The 26,324-nt window shown below is 42.9% G+C and overlaps 1 protein-coding gene across 1 annotated transcript; it reads right to left on the reverse strand.

Moving 5' to 3' along the window:
* Positions 1-4,339: 4,339 nt before the first annotated feature.
* Positions 4,340-5,920, reverse strand: LOC308079672 (DDB1- and CUL4-associated factor 15-like; the record flags this gene model as incomplete). Its single annotated transcript, XM_080421223.1, has 1 exon — positions 4,340-5,920. One exon carries the CDS (start codon positions 5,918-5,920, stop codon positions 4,340-4,342), a length of 1,581 nt encoding a protein of 526 aa, XP_080277349.1.
* Between the last annotated feature and the right edge of the window lie 20,404 nt (positions 5,921-26,324).

Consider the following 26,324-nt stretch of genomic DNA (forward strand, 5'->3'; position numbering starts at 1 on the left):
AGATAATTGCAAGTCAAATGTGATACAATTACGGCCTTGTTCACACTTACCTCATGGCCATGGATGTTACAATTCACTTCGGGTGGGTATAAGTACCCGTATCTTCCGTATTGTTCAATAAAAAGCATTTTAATCCAATCGGCGGCCATTTTCTTATAGAGTTGTAATGTATCAGAGTGTAATACACCTACCAACCGATAGGGTCGCGTAGTTGAAAGCAAACGGAGAAAATTCGGAGACAATGGCCACCAATCGGATTAAAATGCTTTTCATTGATTGAACAATACGTGTGGTAATGTTTTAAATTATATTATCCCTCCATCTGTAGATGTAATGCAATTCAAATTGTACGAAGAAAAATATATATACATTTGACTTAAATACCTTAAATTTGAGTGGAATTTACACTTTTCAGATGGCCATGACAATTTTAGCCAAAGTTAACTACCTAACTAGCACTTAATTACTACTGGGCTATTTGAAAATAGCAGATTTACAAGCAGATCTGCTATTTTCAAACATTTTAGTACTTTTACTTTTGGTACTTTAAGTACATTTTGATACCACTACTACTTTTGTACTTTTACTCAAGTAAATGTTTAATTCCAGACTTTTACTTGAGACTGAATTGAACACTGTCACCTGCACGAAACAACACTGCGCATCACAGAGGAGAATGAACATCTCAGTAACTAGCTGGATCTCATCAACGAACAGCAACAGAAAAAGATTCTGGTGAAAAGCAGGCTTTCTAGGAAGAGGATGGAGCTTTAATGAAAACAAATAGATTTTTTTGTATTGTTGCTACAATGTCTGAAGAACCAATCATTTTACTCTTATGTACCTGTAAAGAACATTCATACTTGCCAATATTTAGCAGTCCCCTATTTAATGTTTTCTGTTAGTAAATCCCACTGGCTCTGATGTTATATAGATGTACTGATAACTTCATTGTTTGTGTATGTTGTTTGTGTTTGTTTTGTATTGTATTTCATGAGATTATAAAGATACAAAAAAATAATATTTTTGTCTCTGTCATAATAATGCACATTTTTGTAGCAAGTACCACATCACCCATTTTAAACCATATCTTCATAAAATTCACTCACTTATGCTTATTTTAAGATGGCACAATTTCCTTCTACTCACTCTGCGTCTCAATGGTGAGCTATGGACAGTTCATTTGTATACTATCTGAGTTACAAATGGATAGATGACCATCGAGATGTTACTGTGAATATATACTGTAGTATTTAAAGTATGCTTAGATGATTTTGATTTAGATTCTGATAAATTTGCGCGACTGTAAAGACAAAACGGAAGTGGGGAGTATTGATTGATTGATTGATTGATGTACTTTATTTAGTAAGACATGAGAACAACGGTACATGGAAGTACAAATTCACAATACAAGGTACAAGGTCTACTAAACTGGAAGACTCATTAAGCACTGCTGAGCTTGTTTAAGATGAGATCCCCATGCACACAAATCATGATGACATACTGTATAAGAGACAGACAGATATACACACTACTTTACAGAACGTCATACAATCAGCTTACAGGTTACTGGTATGAAGAGAGAAAAATATGTACAATAGAAGAAGAAAACGGGGGGGGGGGGTAGGTTAGGACTTAGACAGGGGCCATTTTCGAATTGCAGCCTCCTGAAGGTGTATCTTTAGGGCAGTTTTGAAAGTGAGTAGGGTTTTACACTCCTTTACTCCTTTTGGTAGGGCATTCCACATTTTTGATGAATAGCATGAGAACGAGTTCATTCCCTTTGTTGAGCCAAATCTGGGTTGAACATGATTCGTGGAGCTGCCTCTGGTGTTATGATCGTGGACTTCATTAACGTTTTGGAAGTATTTTGACAAATACAGGGGGATCCCAATGTTGTGGTGTATCTTGAAGACCAGGCCCATAGCAAGTTGCTGAACTCTGTCCTCAACCCTAAGCCATATCCAATCCTAGAAAAATGAGCAGGGGTTAGATGGGTTTTGTGATTGAGGCCAAGAAGTAGCCTTACTAGTTTGTTTTGGGATGTTTGGAGCCTTGTTTTTAAGGCCTTGGAGGTGTTGTGATACCATGAGGACTGAGGAGCATGCATAATCGTAATAACCTTGTATGAGAGCCCCTGCAAGAATCTTCAGAGTATTCTTACTGACTAGACGTCCAATCCTATACAAAAAGCGTATTCTTTGGTTGACCTTTTTGATCACTCTTTCAGCGTTTGTTACCGGAGAGGTTTGCCTCCAAGATGGAATGGTAATTTCCTCCTTTCTTGAGGAGGAGGCTTCACATCCGCTTTTTATATTTTAATCATGATCAGAGCTTCCGAGTGCCAGACTGTATGACCGGAAACATTTGAAAATTGTGGGAGGCAACAGTCTGGCCACGCGAGACTAGCCTTTTCCCAACTAATATTCGGTTACATATCTGGTTGGGTACCGCAATGTTATTGTTCCCACACATGAATGCCGAATGGAGCTAGTCGCTATGAGTTACAATAAAACATGGACATACCACTAATATTTATGTTATTGTTTTATTTTAAAGATGAGCTAACGTGCACTGCATCATGGGTTTATTGGTAGGCCCTACAATTATGAAAAAGGAGTCACAAAGTGACAAAAGACACACACATCCTGTCCTGCTGGGCTGGGTGCTGGATCAAAAAATTCAACATGAAATAACAATAAAATCCACACACCAGAATGCTGCTCCCATCGTGTTTTTTTCCCTTTATTGGTGGTAACGTTTCGAGCCAGGAGTCCTTACCAAGTGCCCTAAAATGATGACACTTCTGACCGAAGAGGAATCGGCAGGCGACACAAGGTTATATCCGCTCTAGACCGAATCAGAAAGCTGCAAAACGACTTGATCCCAGTCTACTGTGGTGACACATGTTCTAATCTTATGTAGCATGACCGTGTGAAACGGAGCCTCAACGCGTCAACTCTCACACCATGAGAGTTGACAATCACTGAAAGATGTGCATTATGGATATTGTCACCACGGCTAGTAGGGAGTTGACAAGGTTTCTGCCAGACAGCAACAATATCCTTTTCCAGAGCAAATTAAAAAGCTCAAGGCATTGTCATGAGATTATGATTTGATGACATGTTCCAGATTAGATTATGAATGTAATGCAATCTCACAGCTGTCATAGCAGTAATTGTCTCATAGTTGTACATTTTCTCGATGGAAGTTCATGTCTCAAACTCAAACTGTTGATCATACTGGAGTCGATTGCTTAGTTTTTGTATGCCTCCCCATTGTTTGTGAATTCATTTGTCAAACTTTTTTTCTTAACTCTGTTTGAAAGAAAAAAGAACAGGCTGTACATTTCATTTAAAATATTTAAACGTTTCTAAATGAATGCCCTACTTCGTGGTACAAGAGTGTCACACAAATGTAGCAAAGAAATAGGTCTACATGTATTGCAAAAACATCTATTTTTGCTACTTTTGAAAGATTGAGAGTGAAAGATGTCTGTTGGTTTCATGAACATTGAATCCATGCAACTTGTGACTTAACTACATTTGATCAATTTTTTTTCTTTGCAAATTGATTTTTTCAGGAATAAATGACTGTAGTGAATAAGATGTACATACGTATGTTATGTACAGAGTATTACAGAGTGTAATAGAAATATGTGTTTGCTTTTTGTTATTCAAGAATATGCCATAAAGCACAGACAAGAACACATTTCAGGGTTAGAACATTTTTTGAAATTTCAGGAGTCACTTTCATCCAAAGCCAGATGTGTAGCTGAATCCTAGAACCCCACAAATGACTAGATGAAACGATCAGTAAAATGAGCATTGTGTTTGTCTTATTATTCTTCCTCCCCCAGTAGAATGTACTGTAGATAGGCTGTTATTTTCTTTTATAGAATAAAATTGGGATGCCAGATATAGTGGTTACACGCATGTACACACAACCTGACAGACCATATTGATGAAATGATCTCTTAAATGACTAGAGTTGCAGATCTTGCAAACACAAAGAAGACACATTGAACAACAACTTTATTATAGATTGTTCACTGCAGCTCTTGGTTGACATCTGGAGTACATCTCAGAGGCAAAAATACTTTTACTCCACTACAATTATTTGAAAACTTTAGTTACATTGTAGATTTGAATTATTACCACAAAACATACATTAACCACTTCAGCCCTATTTAAACTTTGACTTTTTGAACAAAGCAAATCTGCTATTTTCAAACATTTTAGTACTTTAAGCATATTTTGATGCCAATACTTTTGTACTTGGTCACTTACTCAAGTGACATTTTGAACACAGAACGCAAATCAATTTGTGGCTGACACTCTCATGTTGTCACCCAGGTGCATCGCTCAGTGTCTTCCAACACTCTTTTGGGCAGATCATCATCTGCATCTATGACATTGACGTGGTGGGAGCTGCTCTCTGGAACAGAACACTCCGTCACTGTGTCCACACAGGACTTCCTGTGAGACTTCACAGCTCGAAGATACTCGCAAGGGACGTCTTTTGTGAGGTCACTGACCCCAATGACACTGCACAGCCCTGTGCTGAGGTCCCAGCTGACCTGCATGTTGCGCTCGTCACAATTCAAAAACAGGGCAATGTCGATCAAAACTTTGTTGGTCTCTGGACACACCTCCAGTATGACAAAGTCAACCATGTATTTGTAGTAGTGGTAGAGCCCTGAGTCCCTTCTATATTGACCCAGAGGGTCCCAGACAGCATCACCATTGAGCAACACATAGAAAAGATGATCTATATTCAGCTCCATCTCCTCCACACACAAGCTCTGTCCATCATGCGGATGATGCGGACCACCGGACTTCAGGAGCTTTCCCTTCAGATCTGTAGCCTGTAAAAAACCAAGTTCAACATTCTCTCCCGCTGCCCCTGGGAGGTGGTAGTGGAGGCGTTTATAGCGGACGTATTGATCTGTATCTTCTTGAGACGAGGACAGGATTGTTGAGGAGGACGAGGGCAGGGTTGGTGAGGAGGACGAGGGCAGGGTTGGTGAGGAGGACGGGGGCAGGGTTGGTGAGGAGGACGGGGGCAGGGTTGGTGAGGAGGACGAGGGCAGGGTTGGTGAGGATGAGGGGGACGAGGCAGAGGACCCGTGACCTGATGGAGGAGCTGCTCTCTTGGTGTAGAGGATCTGGCTCTGCTCACCTGCTGGACACAGGTGGATGGCACAGGCCACCAACTTTAGGTCTTCTTTCAACAGGATGACCTTATCCTTCTTCAGCTGTAAGGCTGGCTGGAAGGGGAAGGGACACCTCACTTCACGCTCCCTGTGGAGCACATAGCCGTGTTCCAGGCATTTACCACCACTACCTGTGGGTGTGGTCGTGGCTGAGCAGTGAGAGCAGGGTTTGGATGGAGGGTTGGGAGCAATGGTGACGGAACAGCAACACCAGACATCATTATTCTGCAGGCTAATCATGAGCTGATCTGTGCTGGTGCTCTGTGCATCGAAGCCAAAGATGGCAATCTTGGAGTCATCATTGGGCCACTCACATACATGAAGATTCAGGTCCTTGTCATGAGCGAAATTTTCAAAGAGTTTCACCTGTTGCACCAGTTTGAGTTTACTGTGCTGGTTAAACTCCCACCAATACAGTGTGTGGTTGTAGCCCAAGAATGGCGCAGGATCATCTTCTGAATCTGATTCATCTTCTGAATCTGACCTCAACAGCAAATGTGCCTTGGTGTAGGACAGAAGGTATCTGCCACTTTTCATAAAGCCCAGAAAAACATGTCCTGCAGCCAGAAACTCTTCACCGATGATGTCTGTCAGCGGGATGCGCACCAGAGGGGATAGTTTAAAGAAATTCTGTTCAGAAAACTGTCCTGAAATGTTCCCCTGTGCGACAAGCTGGACAACATTCTTCTCCTTAGAGAGCGCCATGTGGGGCAGAACGGTTTTGGACATACAAGGTTTCCGCCTGGCAGCGACAATATTCTGTATTTCAAGGATGCTTCACTTTTTAAAATGTCAACAATGTAAAATAAAATAAAACTGGTTTGGCTGGCATCCACTCAGGACAGTTTTCTGAACAGAGTTTCTATAAACTATCCCCTCTTGTGCACAGACAGAAGGAGAGCCGCGGGCGGGCAGGTGAAGAGATGACTCAGTGACTTGCGACGCTGGGGTGTAGAGGTTTGACCCGGACACGCCGGGACAATCCTAGCCTGAGCCCCTGTCCCGGAGACCTTCCTGGTACCGTCTGCGATGACCCGGGGCTTCTACCCACCTGACCTGAAGAAATCACATAAGATCAGTGGTGTAAAGTAACTAAGCACATCCACTCAAGTACTGTACTACAATTTTGAGGTATTTTTACTTTACTGGAGTATTTTCAATTTTCAGTACTTTTACTGCTCCACTACATCTCAGTGGCAAATATTGTACTGTTACTCCACTAAAACTATTTGAAAACTTAAGTTACTAGTTAATTTGCAGATATCAATTATTATATTATAAAACATACATTAAACACTTCAGCCCTATTTTATACATAGGCTATTTGAAAATAGTCGATCTACAAACTCACAACGCGTCCCATCGCGACGCGTTGTGTACTGAACATTTTAGTACTTTAAGTATATTTTGATGCCAATACTTTTGTACTTTTACTCAAGTAACATTTTGAACACAGGTCTTTTACTTGTAACAGAGTTTTTTTTTAATATATTGGTATTGCTACTTTTATGTATGTAAAATATGTGAGTACTTCTTCCACCACTGCATAAGATAGACCTTTGTTTATCCCCATGGGGAAATTCAAGTATCGTATATACAGTGTTTCAGTAGGAAATCCAACACTTAGTTTCTCCAATGCGGACAATCTGGGCACATTTCTCAATCAAATCATCTGTGATTTAAACACTGACCTACAAGGCGGATCTACATGCTCACAACACAATGGGATGAGTTGTGAGCTTGCAGGTCTGCTATGGAAAAGCCAAAAGGGTCATATTTCACCTCACGTCCCCTGGCTGACTAAGTGTTATGGGCACAGTCTATGGTTATGGGTCCATTTGGTTACATTAACATTGAGGTTTTTACTGTGCACTCAGTTTGTGAAGTGTCCCGTCTTACAGCTGCTATGTGAAAACCTTATTTCTGTATATTATAGCAGTACAGCTGTAAAGTTGTATTGCAGTGCAGAAGTATTTATGTTTTGTTTTTGAGGACTGAACCTTATCTATACCATTTATTTATTTTGGTTTACAACATTTAATTCAATGTCAAGACATTTATGTCTGAAGGAGTGTGATTATACACACATCACTTTATAAATATAAAATTAGTTAATAATATGTATTTGACTGCTTGTGTTAAGTGATAAAGAGTAGCCTTCAGCAGTAATATAGAACAATATCGAGATGCACCGCAGAACCAAATGGAATCGTTAACAGGTGAAACATAATGGAATCAAATCGTGAGGCCAATGCAGATTCACTCCTCTATTGCATATGATTTGTTTTTGATTTGAGATAACTGCCTTAACCCATTAAAACCGGCAAAGTCATTTTAGATTTAAGCTATATAGTATATAGCAAATTGGTTGGCTATTCAAAAATAGCAGATCTACAAGCTCATAGCACGTCACTTGTAGATCTGCTGTTTTCAAAAAATATTGAAAATGTGTGCACATCTTTGAATATATAAATTTTAAGTGAACATTTGTAACTCAAATCTTTGCTTCCGGGGGGGGTCCCTGGAACAAAACATTTTGAGATGGGGTTCGGCGGCCGAATACATTTAATTTTGGGGTCCTTGACATGAAAGTTTGTAGATCGGCTATTTTCAGTGAAGAGATATTATATGGTGTTGTACTGTAGAGGGAAATAGGAGGGGGCGTAGAATAGAAAAATCCACAGATCCTCTATAGAGCCCTGGGGTAAGTGGATAATCTGTCGGTCATACCTGGAGGATTCCACGTGGGTACTCTGCTGCCACCTGCTGGGCTGAGAGGGTGAGATGCAGGGGTGCTGACAGAGATGGCAGGCCTTTTGGAAGTGGATGCAGTCTTTGTCAGGGGAGGACTTCTGCCTGGTTCTGAGATTGCTGTGAGACAGATAGACCAATTAACATTGAAAAAGTAGTGGTAATGCACTGGGTAGTCTTGACAGCAGGTAAAAATAATGGCTACTGCATAAACGGGTAGGCCTAGCCCTGAAACATGACAGTCATACCATAACAGTCATGGAACCATAGGCGCCGATAGGGTGGGGGCTTAGGGTCTAAAGCCCCCACGAATGTCCCTCATGAATGTCAATACAATAGCCCAGATGGAGTGCTAAAGGAGAATCAGCGGCCAGAGGAATGTAGTCATCAACCTCCCCCCAATCCTGTAGGTTCATCAAGTTACATAGGCCACCAGGTGGGATTCATGAATTAAATTACAGAGGTGAGTAACTAAGTACATGTACTCAAGTATGGTACTTAAAGGGGAATTTTGGACTAAAGTTTTCTTACCTTTTCTATGACGTTATGATATCTTAGGATGAATGGTACAGTAGAAAAAAAAAAAATCTTTTTTTTTGGTGAGATCTGACGTTCATAGTGACAGAACACTATGCAACCAAAAAAAAAAAAACAGAAGTCTCGCTAGACGAGATTGAAATCTCGAGATTTCAATCTCGTCTAGCGAGACTTCTGTTTTTTTTTTTTTTTTTTTTTTTGGGGGGACAGTGTTCTGTCACTATGAACGTCAGATCTAAAAAAAAAAAAAAAAAAAAGAAGCTATTAAAATATGTGATCTAACCTAAGGCCTATCCGCGCACCTTTTAAGCTGTGGTGGCTCAGGGGTGGAGTTATGAAAATTTTCTACTGTACCATTCATCCTAAGATATCATAACGTCACAGAAAAGGTAAGAAAACTTTAGTCCAAAATTCTCCTTTAAGTACAATTTTGTGGCATTTGTAGGCTACTTTACTGGAGTATTTCCAATTTCCAATATTTTTCTTCCACTCCACTACATCTCAGAGGCAAATATAGTCCTTTTACTCCACTACAATTATTTGAAAACTTTAGATACTTTGTATAGATTTGGATTATTATTACAAAACAAACAGTAGCAGCCCATCACAATGCTCACTGTGAACTGACGCATTGTGAGCTTGTAGATCTGCAATTTTTAAAAGCTTTGTATACATTTGAAAAGGGACATTTTGTATAATGAGTACTTTTACTTTTGGTACTCTAAAGTACATTTTGATGCAAATACTTTTGTACTTTTACTCAAGTACATTGGACTTTTAATTCTACATTGCAGTATTGATACTTTTACTTAAGTAAAACATTTGAGTACTTTCTCCACCACTGAAGGATGGGTAGAGTGTTGTTAATGTTGTTTTATGGTACTTTAATTAAGTTTAAAAAATCGCCCGCTATCTCATAGTGTCCAACATGTTACATATCAAATCAGATACAATAACATGCGTAAGTTAATCAGATGTTACATATCACTCGTATAACACCCATAGAGCAAGCAGATACATATACTATAATGTGCATTTGTCACAATGGTTCATATAATAGTTTTCTTATATAATGATGACCAGTCTCTGTTGACCTGTCGGTATGTTGCTCTTTTCCTAATCCTAATCTCTCAAGAACAGATTCTGCTCTGCGTTGGATAGTACAAACAGCAGAGGGCGCTGTTTTTCCTTCTCATTTGGTCTGGGTTCCCAGATTGCTCTTTTCCTGGATGTATAATTTGTCTTTATATTTGACAGTATGCATATCAACTATCCCCACTCGTAGTCTGTTTCCTGCTTGCTCTGTAAGTTGTTACAGTACTTGAAATATATTGTATGTTTTATGTCAAAGCACACTGGCTTAATATGACATGGTAATCACTCAATCTTTATATGTCTGTTCAATCTGTATTATTTGTGATGAAACCTTTACTTAGGGTGGACCGATTGCATCACCTGGACCTGCTGCTACCCCGGTTCGGTCGTCACCTAGTGAGTTAACTGAGTTCTCAACACATGGACCCCCCTCTTCACCTAGTGAGTTCTCAGCTGTGTCTCTGCCTGCTGCTGCTGCCCCGCTTGGGTCTTTGCCCAGTGAGTTCTATTTACCTATAAGAAAATGAAGAATACCCTTCCTCAGCAAGACCAGCGATGGATAGCTTCAACCTGTGCCAAGTCTGACCTACAGCCAAGTCCCCAATCCAGAGCGTTTTTTCTGCCACCGGCTTATGGTGTGGATGCCCTACCACCAGGGGTTCAAGAAGGATTTGAAGTGTGCCAAGTGCAGATGCCACCTTACAAGTGGGGGTCTACATCCGAGAGCGCGTCAGGTCCTAGATGTTGACCGATATTACCTCCTGGTGACTGAGGTTCTCAGGTGATTATTTTGGTAAAAGATATCCTGGATTTAAGTTATAGTGATTTTACTTGTATAACACATTAAAGTGTAATGAAATGCTTGTTTCCAATGTGGTCCGGGTGCAGCAACAAAGAATGCAAGGCAGCCTTCATCTCCTCCAGCAACGCCATTGTAAGCCAGCTGGATCTTCCTTGGCGTTCAGAGTTCCGCATCATTCTGACACAGAGGTGAGTTGTTATCCCTACACATCAGATCTAAACTATTAGCAAATGTTCTTATGTGAAGGTACATTTACAAACTAAGATGGTGTTCATATAACCTTCAGGGACCACAATAACTATATCTGTTTTCCACAGCATACTGCCTGTATTTGTCATAATGAATGTGTGCTGCTGCTTATGCAGTTAAATAACTAAAGTGTTTAATAACCAACAAACAAGTGGCTCCTGACGGTGTTCGGAAAGGACATCTTGACCCGGCTGGACCACGTAAAGGCCAGCATTACCTCTGTCTTTGGGTCCATTTTGAAAATGGATTCAACCAAGAATGTGAATAATTCTTGGACTTGCATATCATTTGCAAAACTCTTTTCAGGTTTGTGCCACAATGAGTGTTTGAATCATCACATCACTTTTTGTGTAATTGCAGATTACCAAGAAGCTGGCAGGTGCAGCGAAAGGCACAGCACTGTGGCAGACGACAGTTGGACAGATTATTAACAGTGTGCTTACCGATGGGGAAGGGGCACAACTGGACCTCATGGTGGCTGGCATCATACATAGGTACAGTGGGGCAAACATGACCCCACCAAAGCTGCTTTATGTGGACTGTGGGTGCTGTTCAGAGCAGGGAGAGAAACGGACCCAGCTCCAGAAGAGGTTCGGTGGATGGCCAGACCTCACCATACGTCTGGACATCTACCACTTCATGAGACGACTGGCACTTGGCACTACCACTGACGCCTACCCCCTGTTTCCCCACATTCATGGCACGGCTCTCTGCATGTGTTTTTGAGTGGGATATGAGGGATGTTGCTGTATTGCGTCGTTACAAAAGGGAGTAGCTAAAGCAGGAGGGTACGCCTGGCATTACAGACACGATGGTGGATGCAAACATCTCCAAAGATGAGCTGGCACTGTACTGCAGAAGAAGGACCAGAGGGGTGGACATCACCACTCGTCTTATTGGCAGACTGCTGGATGAGTTGATGGGGGATAAGGGGAGAGACCTCCTTGGCGTTCCCCTCCTTGATACAGAGAAGATGCAGCACATCTGGAACACTCAGCAGAGGCACATAAAGTGCATTCAGGATGTTGAAGATGTACCCCTCTACACGGAGACTGGCACCACCACCAAGCTGGGAGTGGTTCTCACCAGGTACAGGTGTGCCAGGGGCTCCTCCTCCCTGGAGTCATTCCATCTCCACCTAAACCGGTTTATTCCAGGTGAGGATGGCTGGGATAGCAATAGGTTTTACTTTTTATTTAGAACTTTTTCATATTGTTAGTAGTGATAAACAAACTCTTGATTCCTTAATCACACTTGTCACAATTTTAGGCACACAGGTCAACAGCCTGAACTACCAGCTGTTTTTGTTGGAAGGCCTGAATAGGTGGAACCAGGACCGGGGTGCTGCATCACTGTCTGTCAAGCCACCTGCCCTCCTCAGCTACTCTGGAGACCTTGTCCATAATGTTAACACCAACAGCTTGAAAGTTCTGGGGCGGAACTATATCCCCTCTTTCCACCCCCCACCTCAGTACACTGGTACGTTAATGCAGTAATTGTTTGTTTTATCCATTTGTATGCAAACGTATGCGTATCCTCTGATTTGTCTCATTTCCCAGGAGAGCTGATTGGTGTAGATTACCTGTACAATCAGACAGGACGGAAGACGACTCAAGATGTGGATGTGGATTCAGATGAGACCGATCAGCTCTTGGAAGAACTCCATGTTGAGGAGGAACAGGACGAAGGCTTTGAAGACCAGGCCCCAGATCCTACCGCTGTAACACTGTGGCCACTTATCCCCTTGGATCCACACCAGCCTCCTGCCAGCTCCACTCATCCTGCGAGCTCTGCTGCCTCATGCCAGCCTCCTACCAGCTCCACTGCTACACTCTCGCGCCTCCCGTTTGTATGCAAGAGCTGGCGAGAACTCCCGGGAACACTGATTACTGCTACACAGCTGGTAAGAGCTTGAACAGCATAAAATTGAAGGTCTTGCTTACACCACTTGTGTAACTGATTCCTTTCTGATGTTTGTATTCCCTCACTGTGGCTCATGCCAGCCTCCTGCCACCTCCACCCATCCTGTGGGCCCTGCTGCCTCATGCCAGCCTCCTGCCAGCTCCACCGCTGGCCCTGCTGCCTCCTGCCAGCCTCCTCCTCCTGCCAGCTCTAGTCAGACTGCTACACAGCTGGTAAGAGCCAGAACAGCATAAAATCTAATGTTTGAATGTCTTGCTTATACCATAGTGTAAATGTTTCCTTTCTGATGTTTGTATTCCCAGGCTTTAGCCTCCTACCAACCTCCTGCCACCTCCACCCATCCTGTGGGCTCTGTTGCCTCATGCCAGCCTCCTGCCAGCTCCACCGCCGGCCCTGCTGCCTCTGCCACCTCCACCCATCCTGTGGGCCCTGCTGCCAGCTCTAGTCAGACTGCTACACAGCTGGTAAGAGCTTGAACAGCATAAAATCAAATGTTTGAATGTCTTGCTTATACCACTTGTGTAAATGTTTCATTTCTGATGTTTGTATTCTCAGGCTGTGGCCTCCTGCCAACCCCCTGCCACCTCCACCCAACCTGTGGGCTCTGCTGCCTCATGCCAGCCTCCTACCAGCTCCCTTCAACCTGCTACCTCAGAGGTGCCTGAGGCACAGCTGGTAAGTGCTTAGAAAAGTGAAATTGTATTAAAGCTGTTCCGTCTTGCTTATATACCACTAGTGTAAATGTAATTTTGTCATTTGTATTTACAGGCTGTGGATGAGCGTAACATTCCAGGCATGGATCATGTGGACAGGCTAGCTGAGTATCTGGTGGAGTTGCATAGTCAAACCACTTTGACTTTGAGCCAACAACAAGTCGGTGCCATTACGGTTTTGTGGCAGAACCTTCTGCCTTATGACCGCCAGCGGTTGGTCTTCGCTGCCAGACACAAAGACAGACTTTCTGTGGGGAAGTTCAAGTCGACAAAAAAAAGAGCAGAGTTCACACCTGGGGTGGACAGCCTTAAGCGGAGTGTCCTGGCATCGCCTGGTTCCAATGCCCAGTTTCCAGACTGCTGCAGGCTAATAGAGGCCATATTCATTAGACTCTGTCGTCTTCACAAGAGTCCAAAGAAACGCGGACAGGGATCAGTGAGTAGGTGGACTCTTATGCTTGACAGCTACAGTAACATTCGAGCTCTGATTCATAATAATGGAGCTATTATGCGGGACACAGATTTGCAGCTGATAAATGTGAATCTAGCCACCCTCAAAGCGTGGTACAACCAGCGGGCAAAACGGCAGGATGTCAGCCTGCTCCTGCAGGGAATCAACCTGCCTCCTCGGTTGCCTCTGGCTTCTGAGCCGCTTCGCCCAGCCACTGTTCGCCCTACTGCTGCTGTTCCGCTTCGCCCTCTGCTTCCCTCAGCCAGTGTTCACGGAACTGCTGCTGTTCCTCTACCACATGGCCCTCAGCCTATGCAGGCACACAAGAGGCAAGCTGTAGCCCCCCTCCCTGCTGCCATACCCCCAATACGGCCAATAATGTTTGGCCAGAGACAGATTCTCCCCAAACCACCCGTTTCTGGGCCTGTCATTCTTCTTTCTTTTGCTGCTCCTGGTCTTCCCATTGCTCCATCTGCACCTCTCCTGCCACCTGCCAGTAGTCGCCCTGCCTCTAAGGCCCCTAAGGTACGCTTTAACAAGAGGAAGGTTGTGGCTAACTCTTGTAGGAAATGTGGCCAGTTTAGAATTGCAGCAACTGGGCACAGCCAGTACAGGGGCACAATTTATTGTCCGAATACAGAGACGCTGTCTTTAAGGGACTGGCTTGATCAAATAAAAAAATCTAAAATGTAGCTACAGTAACAATCAAGCTCTGATTCATAATAATGGAGCAACTACAGTAACATTCAAGCTCTGATTCATAATAATGGACGACTATGCAGTATACAGATTTGCAGCTGATGACTGAATCTAGTTTTACTTGTTGTATCCCACTTGTGCAATAAGTCGCTTTTTTTAATGTTGCGTTGATGCTGCTACTGTTATATGGAAAGATATCTGTTGCAATGGCTGCTGTAGTTTATATAAGGCCTGCACATAATGGGGGTTTGCCTTATATGAACGTGTATATACTCGACTTCCCCTAGTGTTTAATCCCTCTTGGATATTTGATATTTTGCAGACCTTGCACACTTGCATGTTTTTTGTGGTGTACTATTTTTGAGACTCATCAATGCATATCGTTTACTTGTTTTATCACACTTGTGTATTTTATGTTGCGTTGATGCTTTTACTGTTGCTATAATGCAAGGCATCTGTTGCTATTGCTGCTGTAGTTTATATAAGGCCTGCACATAATGGGGGTTTGCCTTATATGAACGTGTATATACTCTTCCCCTAGTGTTTAATCCCTCTTGGATATTTGATATTTTGCAGACCTTGCACACTTGCATGTTTTTTGTGGTGTACTATTTTTGAGACTCATCAATGCACATCTTTTACTTGTTTTATCACACTTGTGTAAAAAGTGTCTTTTATATTTGCTGCTACTGTTGCCACAATGCAAGGCATCTGTTGCCATTGCTGCTGTAGTTTATATAAGGCCTGCACATAATGGGGGTTTGCCTTATATGAACGTGTGTGTGTATATACTCTTCCCCCTATTAATCCCTCTTGGATATTTTGCAGACCTTGCACACTTGCATGTTTTTTGTGACTCAACAATGCACATTTTCTTGAACAATGCAAATTGGTTTACTTGTTTAAACTTGAATAAATATTTTGATACAGACTGTTCATAAATTGTCAGTCGTATTTATTTAAATAGAAACACAAACCTGATGTGCCGGGCAGGCCAAAAAAGGGCTGGAACTGTTGCTGAAAATATGGGGACATTTCTGACTAGAAATTACACTCATTATGATACTGATAACAGTAGTAGCAGATAACCATATAAATTGACTTAGTTATTGACTTAGTTATATGTGAGCATGTTGATAATGATGATCTGTAAACACATACTTGACTCCCTGCCCTTGTAGTATTCATCAAATCACTCTGAAACTGATGCCAACGATTGCCATTCACCACTGTCATTGGGCTACTGTCATTACCCTTAATTGTGGTGTGGACTTTGCCATCCACTGGCCAGCTAACTAGCCTAGCTAACTAGCCTTCTTGGTGTGGAGGGACAGCCTCTACACTTATTGTCTCCGCCGAAGGTGGAGAATATGTTTTCGCTTTGTGTGAGCAAACATTGTTAGCCAAGCTAACATTGGGCAAGCTCCACGTGACACGTGTCAATTTGTTGACACCAATGCCTCTGATTGGCTAGAGGGACGCGTGACACAATAAAATTCTATAAATAGGTGTGTCACTTCAAAAAGCCCCTACCTTTTGAAGTGAGGTAAAACAGGATCAATCAGACTTGATTGGAACAGTACCTTCAGTAAGTCCAAGTCACCCGTCTGTGCGTGTGTGTTTCCCTCTGAGAACACCTAACAGTGGTCAAGCAAAGGCGCAGAAGGCCAAAGCTAAGAAAGCATACTCATCTACAATTGTAACGTAGAAGAGGACTAGAGTTGAAATGATCCCACAACAAAGCCGAACTCTTAATACGTGTCAATATGTTGACATCAATGTCTCTGATTGGCTAGAGGGACGCATGACGAAATACAATCCTATAATAAAAAGGTGTGTCACTTCAAAAAGCCGTTTACGTTTTTGAAGCGAGGTAAGACAGGATCAATCAGTCTTGATTGGAACAGTATCTTCTAGTCCAAATCACCCGTCCGTGCGTGTGTGTGTCCCTTTGAGAACACCTGACATTGGTCAAGCAAAGGCGCAGAAGGCCAAAGCTAAGAAAGCATACTCATCTACAACAGTAACACAGAAGAGGACTAGAGTTGAATTGATCCCACAACAAGGCCGAAGTCTTAAAGGTATCATGACATTCATTTTAACTTTTTTTATTTTCAATGTTTTATTTGGGGTTTTATGACCTCAATTACACCCAAAAAACCTGAACTTAGAACATTCAGTGGATTTTCTGTGGTCTGGGGTTTTCTGAATAATTAGGCTGAAAAGTAATCTGAGCTTGGCCCTTCGACAGTGAGGTCACAGTCGATTAATCCCGCCCACTCTCCTCCTCGCCCCTCCCCTCCCCTATCCTTTCCAAAATCTCTCACCAGCGACACCCGCAGGCAAAGATTTATTTTTTCATTGCAGTTCAAAAGGCTTTAGAAATGTGAGAGAAAAACACCTGCCATTGATCACTGGAATGGAATTTTCACTTAAAACTTTTTGTACACTTTTGAAGGACCAGGACAAAGACTTTGAATGTGGTGTAAAAGTGAATGTCATTAAATCTTTAATACGTGTTAATATGTTGACACCAATGCCTTTGATTGGCTAGAGGGATGCATGACGAAATACAATTCTATAAATAGGTGTGTCACTTCAAAAAGCCGTTTACAGCATATCCGTAAATATTTCTTTAACATACACCTTTCTATTTAACTAAAATATATATCTTTTACTCTACTGTATCTCATTAGTTATTGCTATGATAATATAATTGCTATAGTCTGCTGGCGGAGACTTGTGCTCCGAGGAGCACATTTTCTAGTTTACATTTCACATTACATTTGTCATTGTATTTAAATGATCTAGAACACTGAATGAGCACTGTTCGTTCAGGTTACTTTTGTTCAAAGCGGGGATCGAACTGGCGACCTTGGCATCCATACTCCCCCTTCTTAGAAATGTTAGTTTTAACATTTCAGTGCTTTTTGAAAATATTCTGATACATAATCGCTTGCAGCAGGATTTTACATGAAGCTGAGTTAGAATTGCACCCATTCCCTTCCTTTTTCTCAAAATGTCTCTCCTTTTCCCTTCTTTCTTCTCTTTTTCTTCTTCCCCCCTTCTTCCCCCCTTCTTCCCCTTCCTTCCCCTTCCTTCCCCCTTCTCCCCCCCCCATACAGTGTAGTGTTCCCCAGCTTTAGCTCAGTCGGTAGAGCATGAGACTCTTAATCTCAGGGTCGTGGGTTCGAGCCCCACGTTGGGCTCAACATTTATGTTTGAAAGCCAGAGAGACTGGGGACCTGGCTGAACAAGGGCAAAAGAAAGAATGGAATGCAGAAATGCTCGCTCTATCTCAATGATATCAGTTCCAAACATTGGAACTATAGCCCTTGTGGTCCGCTTTGCGGCGAGATCAAAGCGTGTCATAACTCTCTCTCTCTATGGGTGTGGGCCTATCATGGTATGGTTAACAGCCCCCCCTAGCAGTTAATGTAAGCTTCGTTTGAGTCCCAATCCAAGGTTGTTGTGTTGGTTTTGGGGGAAAGTCATTTTTTATCATGATCATTGTTGTTGTTTAGTTTAGTTTAGTTTAGTTTAGTTTGTTTGGTGGTTTTGTATTTTGTTCAAATGTGTGTTTGTAATTCTGAGACCAGAGGAGCCACCTTCCGAGGCGGCTCTACATGGGGCTGTTTACCACAGTCAGCCCGGCTAGCTCAGTCGGTAGAGCATGAGACTCTTAATCTCAGGGTCGTGGGTTCGAGCCCCACGTTGGGCGCAACAACATTTATGTTTGAAAGCCAGAGAGACTGGGGGCCTGGCTGAACAAGGGCAAAATAAAGTAATAGTGCTATGTGTTAATTCAAAAAGCAAGTCCACACGCACATACATAATGATCTATAACAATATGTCCCATCTAGTTGTTTCTGTGGCATTTCCCATGTGGATTTTATCCATCCTTATTTTTTTGGCTCCATCTAGACTAGAGGATGGCCAAGTGTATTCAACAGCCCCACATCCTCCACAGTACATGAACCTGGCTGAAATTCTGATCTGCACAGTAAATCCACTCTCCCAATATATATAATTTACCTTATAAACCCAGCCCGGCTAGCTCCTGCTCAGTCGCTATAGACTGAGCGTGAGACTCTTTTAATCTCAGGGTCGTGGGTTCGAACAAGAGCAGACTAAGTACAGAGTGATAGTTTACTAAGTATCGACGGTTTAAGTGGTTAAATGTGTGAAAATACACAGTAACATGAATCCAACATCTATGAAAAAGTTTAATCTGCAACACAATTTGGTTTTGTATTTTGTTCAAATGTGTGTTTGTAATTCTGAGACAGGAGGAGCCACCTTCCGAGCCGCCTCTAGATGGGGCTGTTTACCACATGCAAGCAGCCTGGCTAGCTCTACCCAGCCCCTGGTGGACTGTAAGAAAGTTTCATCTTCTGACCATTCACAGAGCTCCTGGCTTCAATTGCTGCAAATGAAAACCAACCCCCTTCATTTTCCAGCCACTAAAAAGTTCCCCTCCTTTTCCCTTCATTTTCTCTTCCGCATTTTCTGGCCAATACAATCTTCCCCTCTCCCACCAGTTGCCAATCAAAATGGCACATTCACTCCTCATAATCTACCAATTGAACCCCCCCCCTTCCACAATTCCAGCCTATCATTGGGACTTTACCTGCAGGGCGCCAGCCCTCAAATTGAAGATGGATTTTCACTTCTCACTCAGTTGTTTCCTGCACACTGCACAGCCACAGCGTGTGGAAAATTTGTTTGGTGGGATGAACAGCAGCTTTCTTTTCCTTCGAGAGATCAACCTCCTTCTAGGGTAAGAGGCCAAAATGATGGCGATATATTAAAATACTTTAAAATGGATCGTTTTTGCATTGTGTGCATTGCACTGTTAAATCTGTATCAACAGCACAGTGATGCTGCTCGTTCATACACCTTTGATGTCTTAAGAACCAATGTTAGGTTGGCTTGAAACCTCGACATTTTATGGACAATGTCATGCTGTTTAGTACAACGTTTTATTTTAATTGAATGGTTAAATAATTGCATGTACGTTATAGCCATGGGTGGCTAGTGTCGCTCGTCCGCCACGAGGGTCATGGCTGAACTTCAGCCTGGTGTTTGCACGTTTTCGATTTACAGCCTGTACATCTACATATACGTTCAGATTTCAAATATAAAGTGCTTACCCCATGGCCACAGATGTTACAATTCTGGACGGGCCCTCGAAAGTACCCCTATTCTCCGGATTGTTAAATAAAAAGCATTTTAATCCGATCGATGGCCATTTTCTCTAGCTTTCAACTGTGTGACCCTATCGGTTGGGAGGTGTATTGCACCCTCATACATTATAACTCTATGATTAAAATGGCCACCGATCGGATTAAAATGATTATTATTGAACAATACGGAAGATACGGGTACTTTTGAGGGCCCGTATATAATTGTAACATCCGTGGCCATAGGTTAAGCACTTTATATTTGAAATCTGAACGTTTATGTAGATGTACGGGCTGTATATAAATGTTGAGAGTCCAAAAAACAGGTTGAAGTTTCGTCATGACTGTCATGATTTGACGGTCATGTTTCTGGGCTAGTCTAAAGAACTGATGTTGTTGGCTTGACACCTCGACATTTTAGGGACAATATCATGCTGTTTAGTTCAACAACGTGTTATTTTAATAGCTTGGACATTGGCAAAGAGCTTTTTAGCTAAATTATTTAACCAATGATAGAAAATAAAGTTTTCAGAAAGCTTAATGAGCTGTCCAACATGTTTTCAGATGTCATACTTCAAGCCCAAGAAACACAAGGCCATGGGGGAAGATGAATGGCTGGCTCGGATGAAGACGTTTGCTAATGCAGGTGCCTGGCCTAGTCAACTAGGAAACAAGCCATCTGTCAAGCAAAAACAATGGTATGACTTGTATCAGAAGGTAAGATTTTGTATGCATCTGTAAAGGAATTGTTTCAACCAACAATGCTCTAGTATGTGTTGGTGAATTTCAGTGGTGTAAACTTAAAGTAAACAGTACATTTACTCAAGTAATGTACTCGAGTACAATTTGTTGAGGTACTTTTACTTTACTGGAATATTTTCAATACTTTTACTTCTACTCCATTACATCTAAGATAAATAGATAAATATTGTACTTTTACTCCACTACAATTATTTGAAAACTTTAGTTACTTTGCAGATATAAATTATTCAATATAAAACATGCTTTAACCACTTTAGCCTTATTTTATACAGGCTATTTGAAAATAGCCGATCTACAAGCTCAAGTACATTTTGATACCAATACTTTTGTACTTTACAAGTAAATAGTACATTTAGAATTCCGGACTTTTACTTGTAACAGTACTTCTACATTGCAGTATTGATACTCTTACTTAAGTAAAACATTTGATTACTTTTTCCACCACCGGTGAATTTGGAATATGGTTGTGTAATGCCCTGCAGGGCAGCAGTTAAGAATATAATGTGTGTGTGTGTGTGTGTGTGTGTGTGTGTGTGTGTGTGTATTTTGGTCACAGATAGAGAAATGCCCACTGCATAAACAGGGGCAGAGGACTCTGTTTGGGGGGCCACAGATCTGCAATTGTGGATTTCACACTAAGAAAGTGAGTTTAACTGTTAATTAAATAACAGACTTCTATAAAGCTGTACATTAATTATTCTGTCATTTTATTAACATTTGTTTAATGTTCAGCCAGCAGATCTTGTTCCACGGGAACGGCCTACACCAAACCTGGCAGCAGATCCTGTTCCGAAGGAACGGCCTAAACCGAACCTGGCAATGGTAATTCTGCCTACTAAACTCAAGCTTGGCCGTGATGCAGTTCCAAATAAGTATGACATAACTTGTTGGGGCTTATTGACCGGTGCTGTACTGACACTGTTTACTTCCACAGTTTGACAAGCAAAGGTTTGGTGGCTCACATTGTGCCGCAGCCAAACCTAACGTCGATTTGGCCAGGCCTAGGAAACCTGCAGAGGTATGAGGCTTAATGTTGGATATAATGGTTCATAATAGTTTGCTTATATAATGATGACCAGTCTCTCTTGACCTGTCGGTATGTTGCTCTTTTCCTTGATGTATAATTTATTTATATTTGACAGTATGCATATCAAGTTTCCAGCACTGTCGCCACCTCACCTAGTGCAGCATCTCCTACGGTCTCCGTGATGTCCTCTTCTCCCGTCTCAAGGCCTCTGAGCAGAACCAGGTCCTTTATAAGGACCATCTCGCCTTTCTCTCTCCCTCCTTCCTCTTCGACCGCTGTGAGGACTGCCACAGCCCCTGTCCCCGATGCTGCTTGCTCTGTAAGTTCTTACAGTACTTGAAATATATTGTATGTTTTATTTTAAAGCACACTGGCTTAATATGACATGGTAATCACACTCCATCTGTTTAATCTGTATTTGTGATGAAACCTTTACTTAGGGTGGACCGATTGCATAACCTGGACCTGCTGCTACCCCGGTTCGGTCATCACATAGTGAGTTAACTGAGTTCTCAACACCTGGACCCCCCTCTTCACCCAGTGAGTTCTCAGCTGTGTCTCTGCCTGCTGCTGCCCCGCTTGGGTCTTTGCCCAGTGAGTTCTATTTACCTAAGAAAATGAAGGATACCCTTCCTCAGCAAGACCAGCGATGGATAGCTTCAACACTGTGGAAGAACCAGCGGGTGCGTGATGACCTGAAGCAACTCTGGTATGAGCCACCTGTGCCAAGTCTGACCTACAGCCAAGTCCCCAATCCAGAGCGTTTTTTCTGCCACCGGCTTATGGTGTGGATGCCCTACCACCAGGGCTTCAAGAAGGATTTTAAGTGTGCCAAGTGCAGATGCCACCTTACAAGTGGGGGTCTACATCCGAGAGCGCGTCAGGTCCTAGATGTTGACCGATATTACCTCCTGGTGACTGAGGTTCTCAGGTGACTATTTTGGTAAAAGATATCCTGGATTTAAGTTATAGTGATTTACTTGTATAACACCTTAAAGTGTAATTAAATGCTTGTTTCCAATGTGGTCCAGGTGCAGCAACAAAGAATGCAAGGCAGCCTTCATCTCCTCCAGCAACGCCATTGTAAGCCAGCTGGATCTTCCTTGGCGTTCAGAGTTCCGCATCATTCTGACACAGAGGTGAGTTGTTATCCCTACACATCAGATCTAAACTATTAGCAACTATGTTCTTATGTGAAGGTACATTTACAAACTAAGATGGTGTTCATATAACACCTTCAGGGACCACAATAACTATCTGTTTTCCACAGCATACTGCCTGTATTTGTCATAATGAATGTGTGCTGCTGCTTATGCAGTTAATTTTTTCTTAAATAACTAAAGTGTTTTCTCCATAGGTATGCGTGTGACATCCGTGTCATCCGTTTGATGCGGGAGAGGACCTTAGGGAACAGCTCCACACGGCTTGCTAAGCAGCTGAAAGAGAACCACAGTGAGCAGTGGCTCCACCGCCTTTCAAGGTACCTTGGGGAGTGTGCTGACTTTGTGGACCGCCCCAGTCTCTTTCCTGTTGTCTGCCAGGATCCCCCTCAGCCTGTGGCGGTTCCAACAAACAAGTGGCTCCTGACGGTGTTCGGAAAGGACATCTTGACCCGGCTGGACCACGTAAAGGCCAGCATTACCTCTGTCTTTGGGTCCATTTTGAAAATGGATTCAACCAAGAAGGTGAATAATTCTTGGACTTTCATATCATTTGCAAAACTCTTCAGGCTTGTGCCACAATCAGTGTTTGAATCATCACATCACTTTTTGTGTACTTGCAGATTACCAAGAAGCTGGCAGGAGCAGCGAAAGGCACAGCACTGTGGCAGACGACAGTCAGCAATGAGCTTGGACAGATTATTAACAGTGTGCTTACCGATGGGGAAGGGGCACAACTGGACCTCATGGTGGCTGTCATCGTACGTAGGTACAGTGGGGCAAACATGACCCCACCAAAGCTGCTTTATGTGGACTGTGGGTGCTGTTCAGAGCAGGGAGAGAAACGGACCCAGCTCCAGAAGAGGTTCGGTGGCTGGCCAGACCTCACCATACGTCTGGACATCTACCACTTCATGAGACGACTCGCACTTGGCACTACCACCGACGCCCACCCCCTGTTTCCCACATTCATGGCACGGCTCTCTGCATGTGTTTTTGAGTGGGATATGAGGGATGTTGCTGTATTGCGTCGTTACAAAAGGGAGCAGCTAAAGCAGGAGGGTACGCCTGGCATTACAGACGCGATGGTGGATGCAAACATCTCCAAAGATGAGCTGGCACTGTACTGCAGAAGAAGGACCAGAGGGGTGGACATCACCACTCGTCTTATTGGCAGACTGCTGGATGAGTTGATGGGGGATAAGGGGAGAGACCTCCTTGGCGTTCCCCTCCTTGATACAGAGAAGATGCAGCACATCTGGAACACTCAGCAGAGGCACATAAAGTGCATTCAGGATGTTGAAGATGTACCCCTCTACATGGAGACTGGCACCACCACCAAGCTGGGAGTGGTTCTCACCAGGTACAGGTGTGCCAGGGGCTCCTCCTCCCTGGAGTCATTCCATCTCCACCTAAACCGGTTTATTCCAGGTGAGGATGGCTGGGATAGCAATAGGTTTTACTTTTTATTTAGAACTTTTTCATATTGTTAGTAGTGATGAACAAACTCTTGATTCCTTAATCACACTTGTCACAATTTTAGGCACACAGGTCAACAGCCTGAACTACCAGCTGTTTTTGTTGGAAGGCCTGAATAGGTGGAACCAGGACCGGGGTGCTGCATCACTGTCTGTCAAGCCACCTGCCCGCCTCAGCTACTCTGGAGACCTTGTCCATAATGTTAACACCAACAGCTTGAAAGTTCTGGGGCGGAACTATATCCCCTCTTTCCACCCCCCACCTCAGTACACTGGTACGTTAATGCAGTAATTGTTTGTTTTATCCATTTGTATGCAAACGTATGCGTATCCTCTGATTTGTCTCATTTCCCAGGAGAGCTGATTGGTGTAGATTACCTGTACAATCAGACAGGACGGAAGACGACTCAAGATGTGGATGTGGATTCAGATGAGACCGATCAGCTCTTGGAAGAACTCCATGTTGAGGAGGAACAGGACGAAGGCTTTGAAGACCAGGCCCCAGATCCTACCGCTGTAACACTGTGGCCACTTATCCCCTTGGATCCACACCAGCCTCCTGCCAGCTCCACTCATGCTGCGAGCTCTGCTGCCTCATGCCAGCCTCCTACCAGCTCCACTGCTACACTCTCGCGCCTCCCGTTTGTATGCAAGAGCTGGCGAGAACTCCCGGGAACACAGATTACTGCTACACAGCTGGTAAGAGCTTGAACAGCATAAAATTGAATGTCTTGCTTACACCACTTGTGTAACTGATTCCTTTCTGATGTTTGTATTCCCTCACTGTGGCTCATGCCAGCCTCCTGCCACCTCCACCCATCCTGTGGGCCCTGCTGCCTCATGCCAGCCTCCTGCCAGCTCCACCGCTGTCCCTGCTGCCTCCTGCCAGCCTCCTCCTCCTGCCAGCTCTAGTCAGACTGCTACACAGCTGGTAAGAGCCAGAACAGCATAAAATCTAATGTTTGAATGTCTTGCTTATACCATAGTGTAAATGTTTCCTTTCTGATGTTTGTATTCCCAGGCTTTAGCCTCCTACCAACCTCCTGCCACCTCCACCCATCCTGTGGGCTCTGTTGCCTCATGCCAGCCTCCTGCCAGCTCCACCGCCGGCCCTGCTGCCTCTGCCACCTCCACCCATCCTGTGGGCCCTGCTGCCAGCTCTAGTCAGACTGCTACACAGCTGGTAAGAGCTTGAACAGCATAAAATTGAATGTCTTGCTTATACCACTTGTGTAAATGTTTCATTTCTGATGTTTGTATTCTCAGGCTGTGGCCTCCTGCCAACCCCCTGCCACCTCCACCCAACCTGTGGGCTCTGCTGCCTCATGCCAGCCTCCTACCAGCTCCCTTCAACCTGCTACCTCAGAGGTGCCTGAGGCACAGCTGGTAAGTGCTTAGAAAAGTGAAATTGTATTAAAGCTGTTCCGTCTTGCTTATATACCACTAGTGTAAATGTAATTTTGTCATTTGTATTTACAGGCTGTGGATGAAATAAAATAGGAAAAATGTGTTGTTTTGATTATAAGTTATTATTATATTATAAGAGTAACATGATAGGTGGCGGGCATCAAAGAAGAGTGGGCACCTCTGTTAAATTGGCTATTCTTTCCAAAATAAAACATTTGAAAAATGTTTTTAAGTAGAGTAAAGCATACATCATTAGAACATGCTTAAACATTCGACAATTAAGGTCTAATATTTCTATAATTGCTACGAATTGCTACAAAACCTGTATGACATTTTTGGACATAACCAGAAGTTGAAGGATAAAATTAAGTCTGATAATGATGCACCATGCATGTTCACATCATACTTTACATTATACTTAAGACCATTTTTCAAATATATATTTTAACATTTTGGACAAAATAGCCAATTTTACATCAAGGTGCCCAGATGTCCCTAGTGCCCACCTTTCCTGTATCAGTCAGCTACTATCACAATATTTTGTGGCTAGCATGGATAGTTTTATGTTGGTTTAGACCTTTTCATTCTAAATGGGTCCAAGTTTATGTCCTGTTAGAGTGTTTGTGAATAAATAGCCTATGAGTTATTGAAACCCCTTAACAGGCGTGCCATAAGTTATGGACAGTTGAGCACACTGGTTAAGGCTTCAATAATTAAGGGCGTAACCACAACCTCTATTCTAATGTTATTAAGCAGTGACAATGAATGGAAACACTGCAGACACACACGCACACGCACGCACGCACTAGTGTAAATGTAATTTTGTCATTTGTATTTACAGGCTGTGGATGAGCGTAACATTCCAGGCATGG

The sequence above is a fragment of the Gymnoscopelus braueri genome, assembly GCF_963280865.1.
Source record: "Gymnoscopelus braueri genome assembly, chromosome: 23".
NCBI lineage: Eukaryota > Metazoa > Chordata > Actinopteri > Myctophiformes > Myctophidae > Gymnoscopelus > Gymnoscopelus braueri.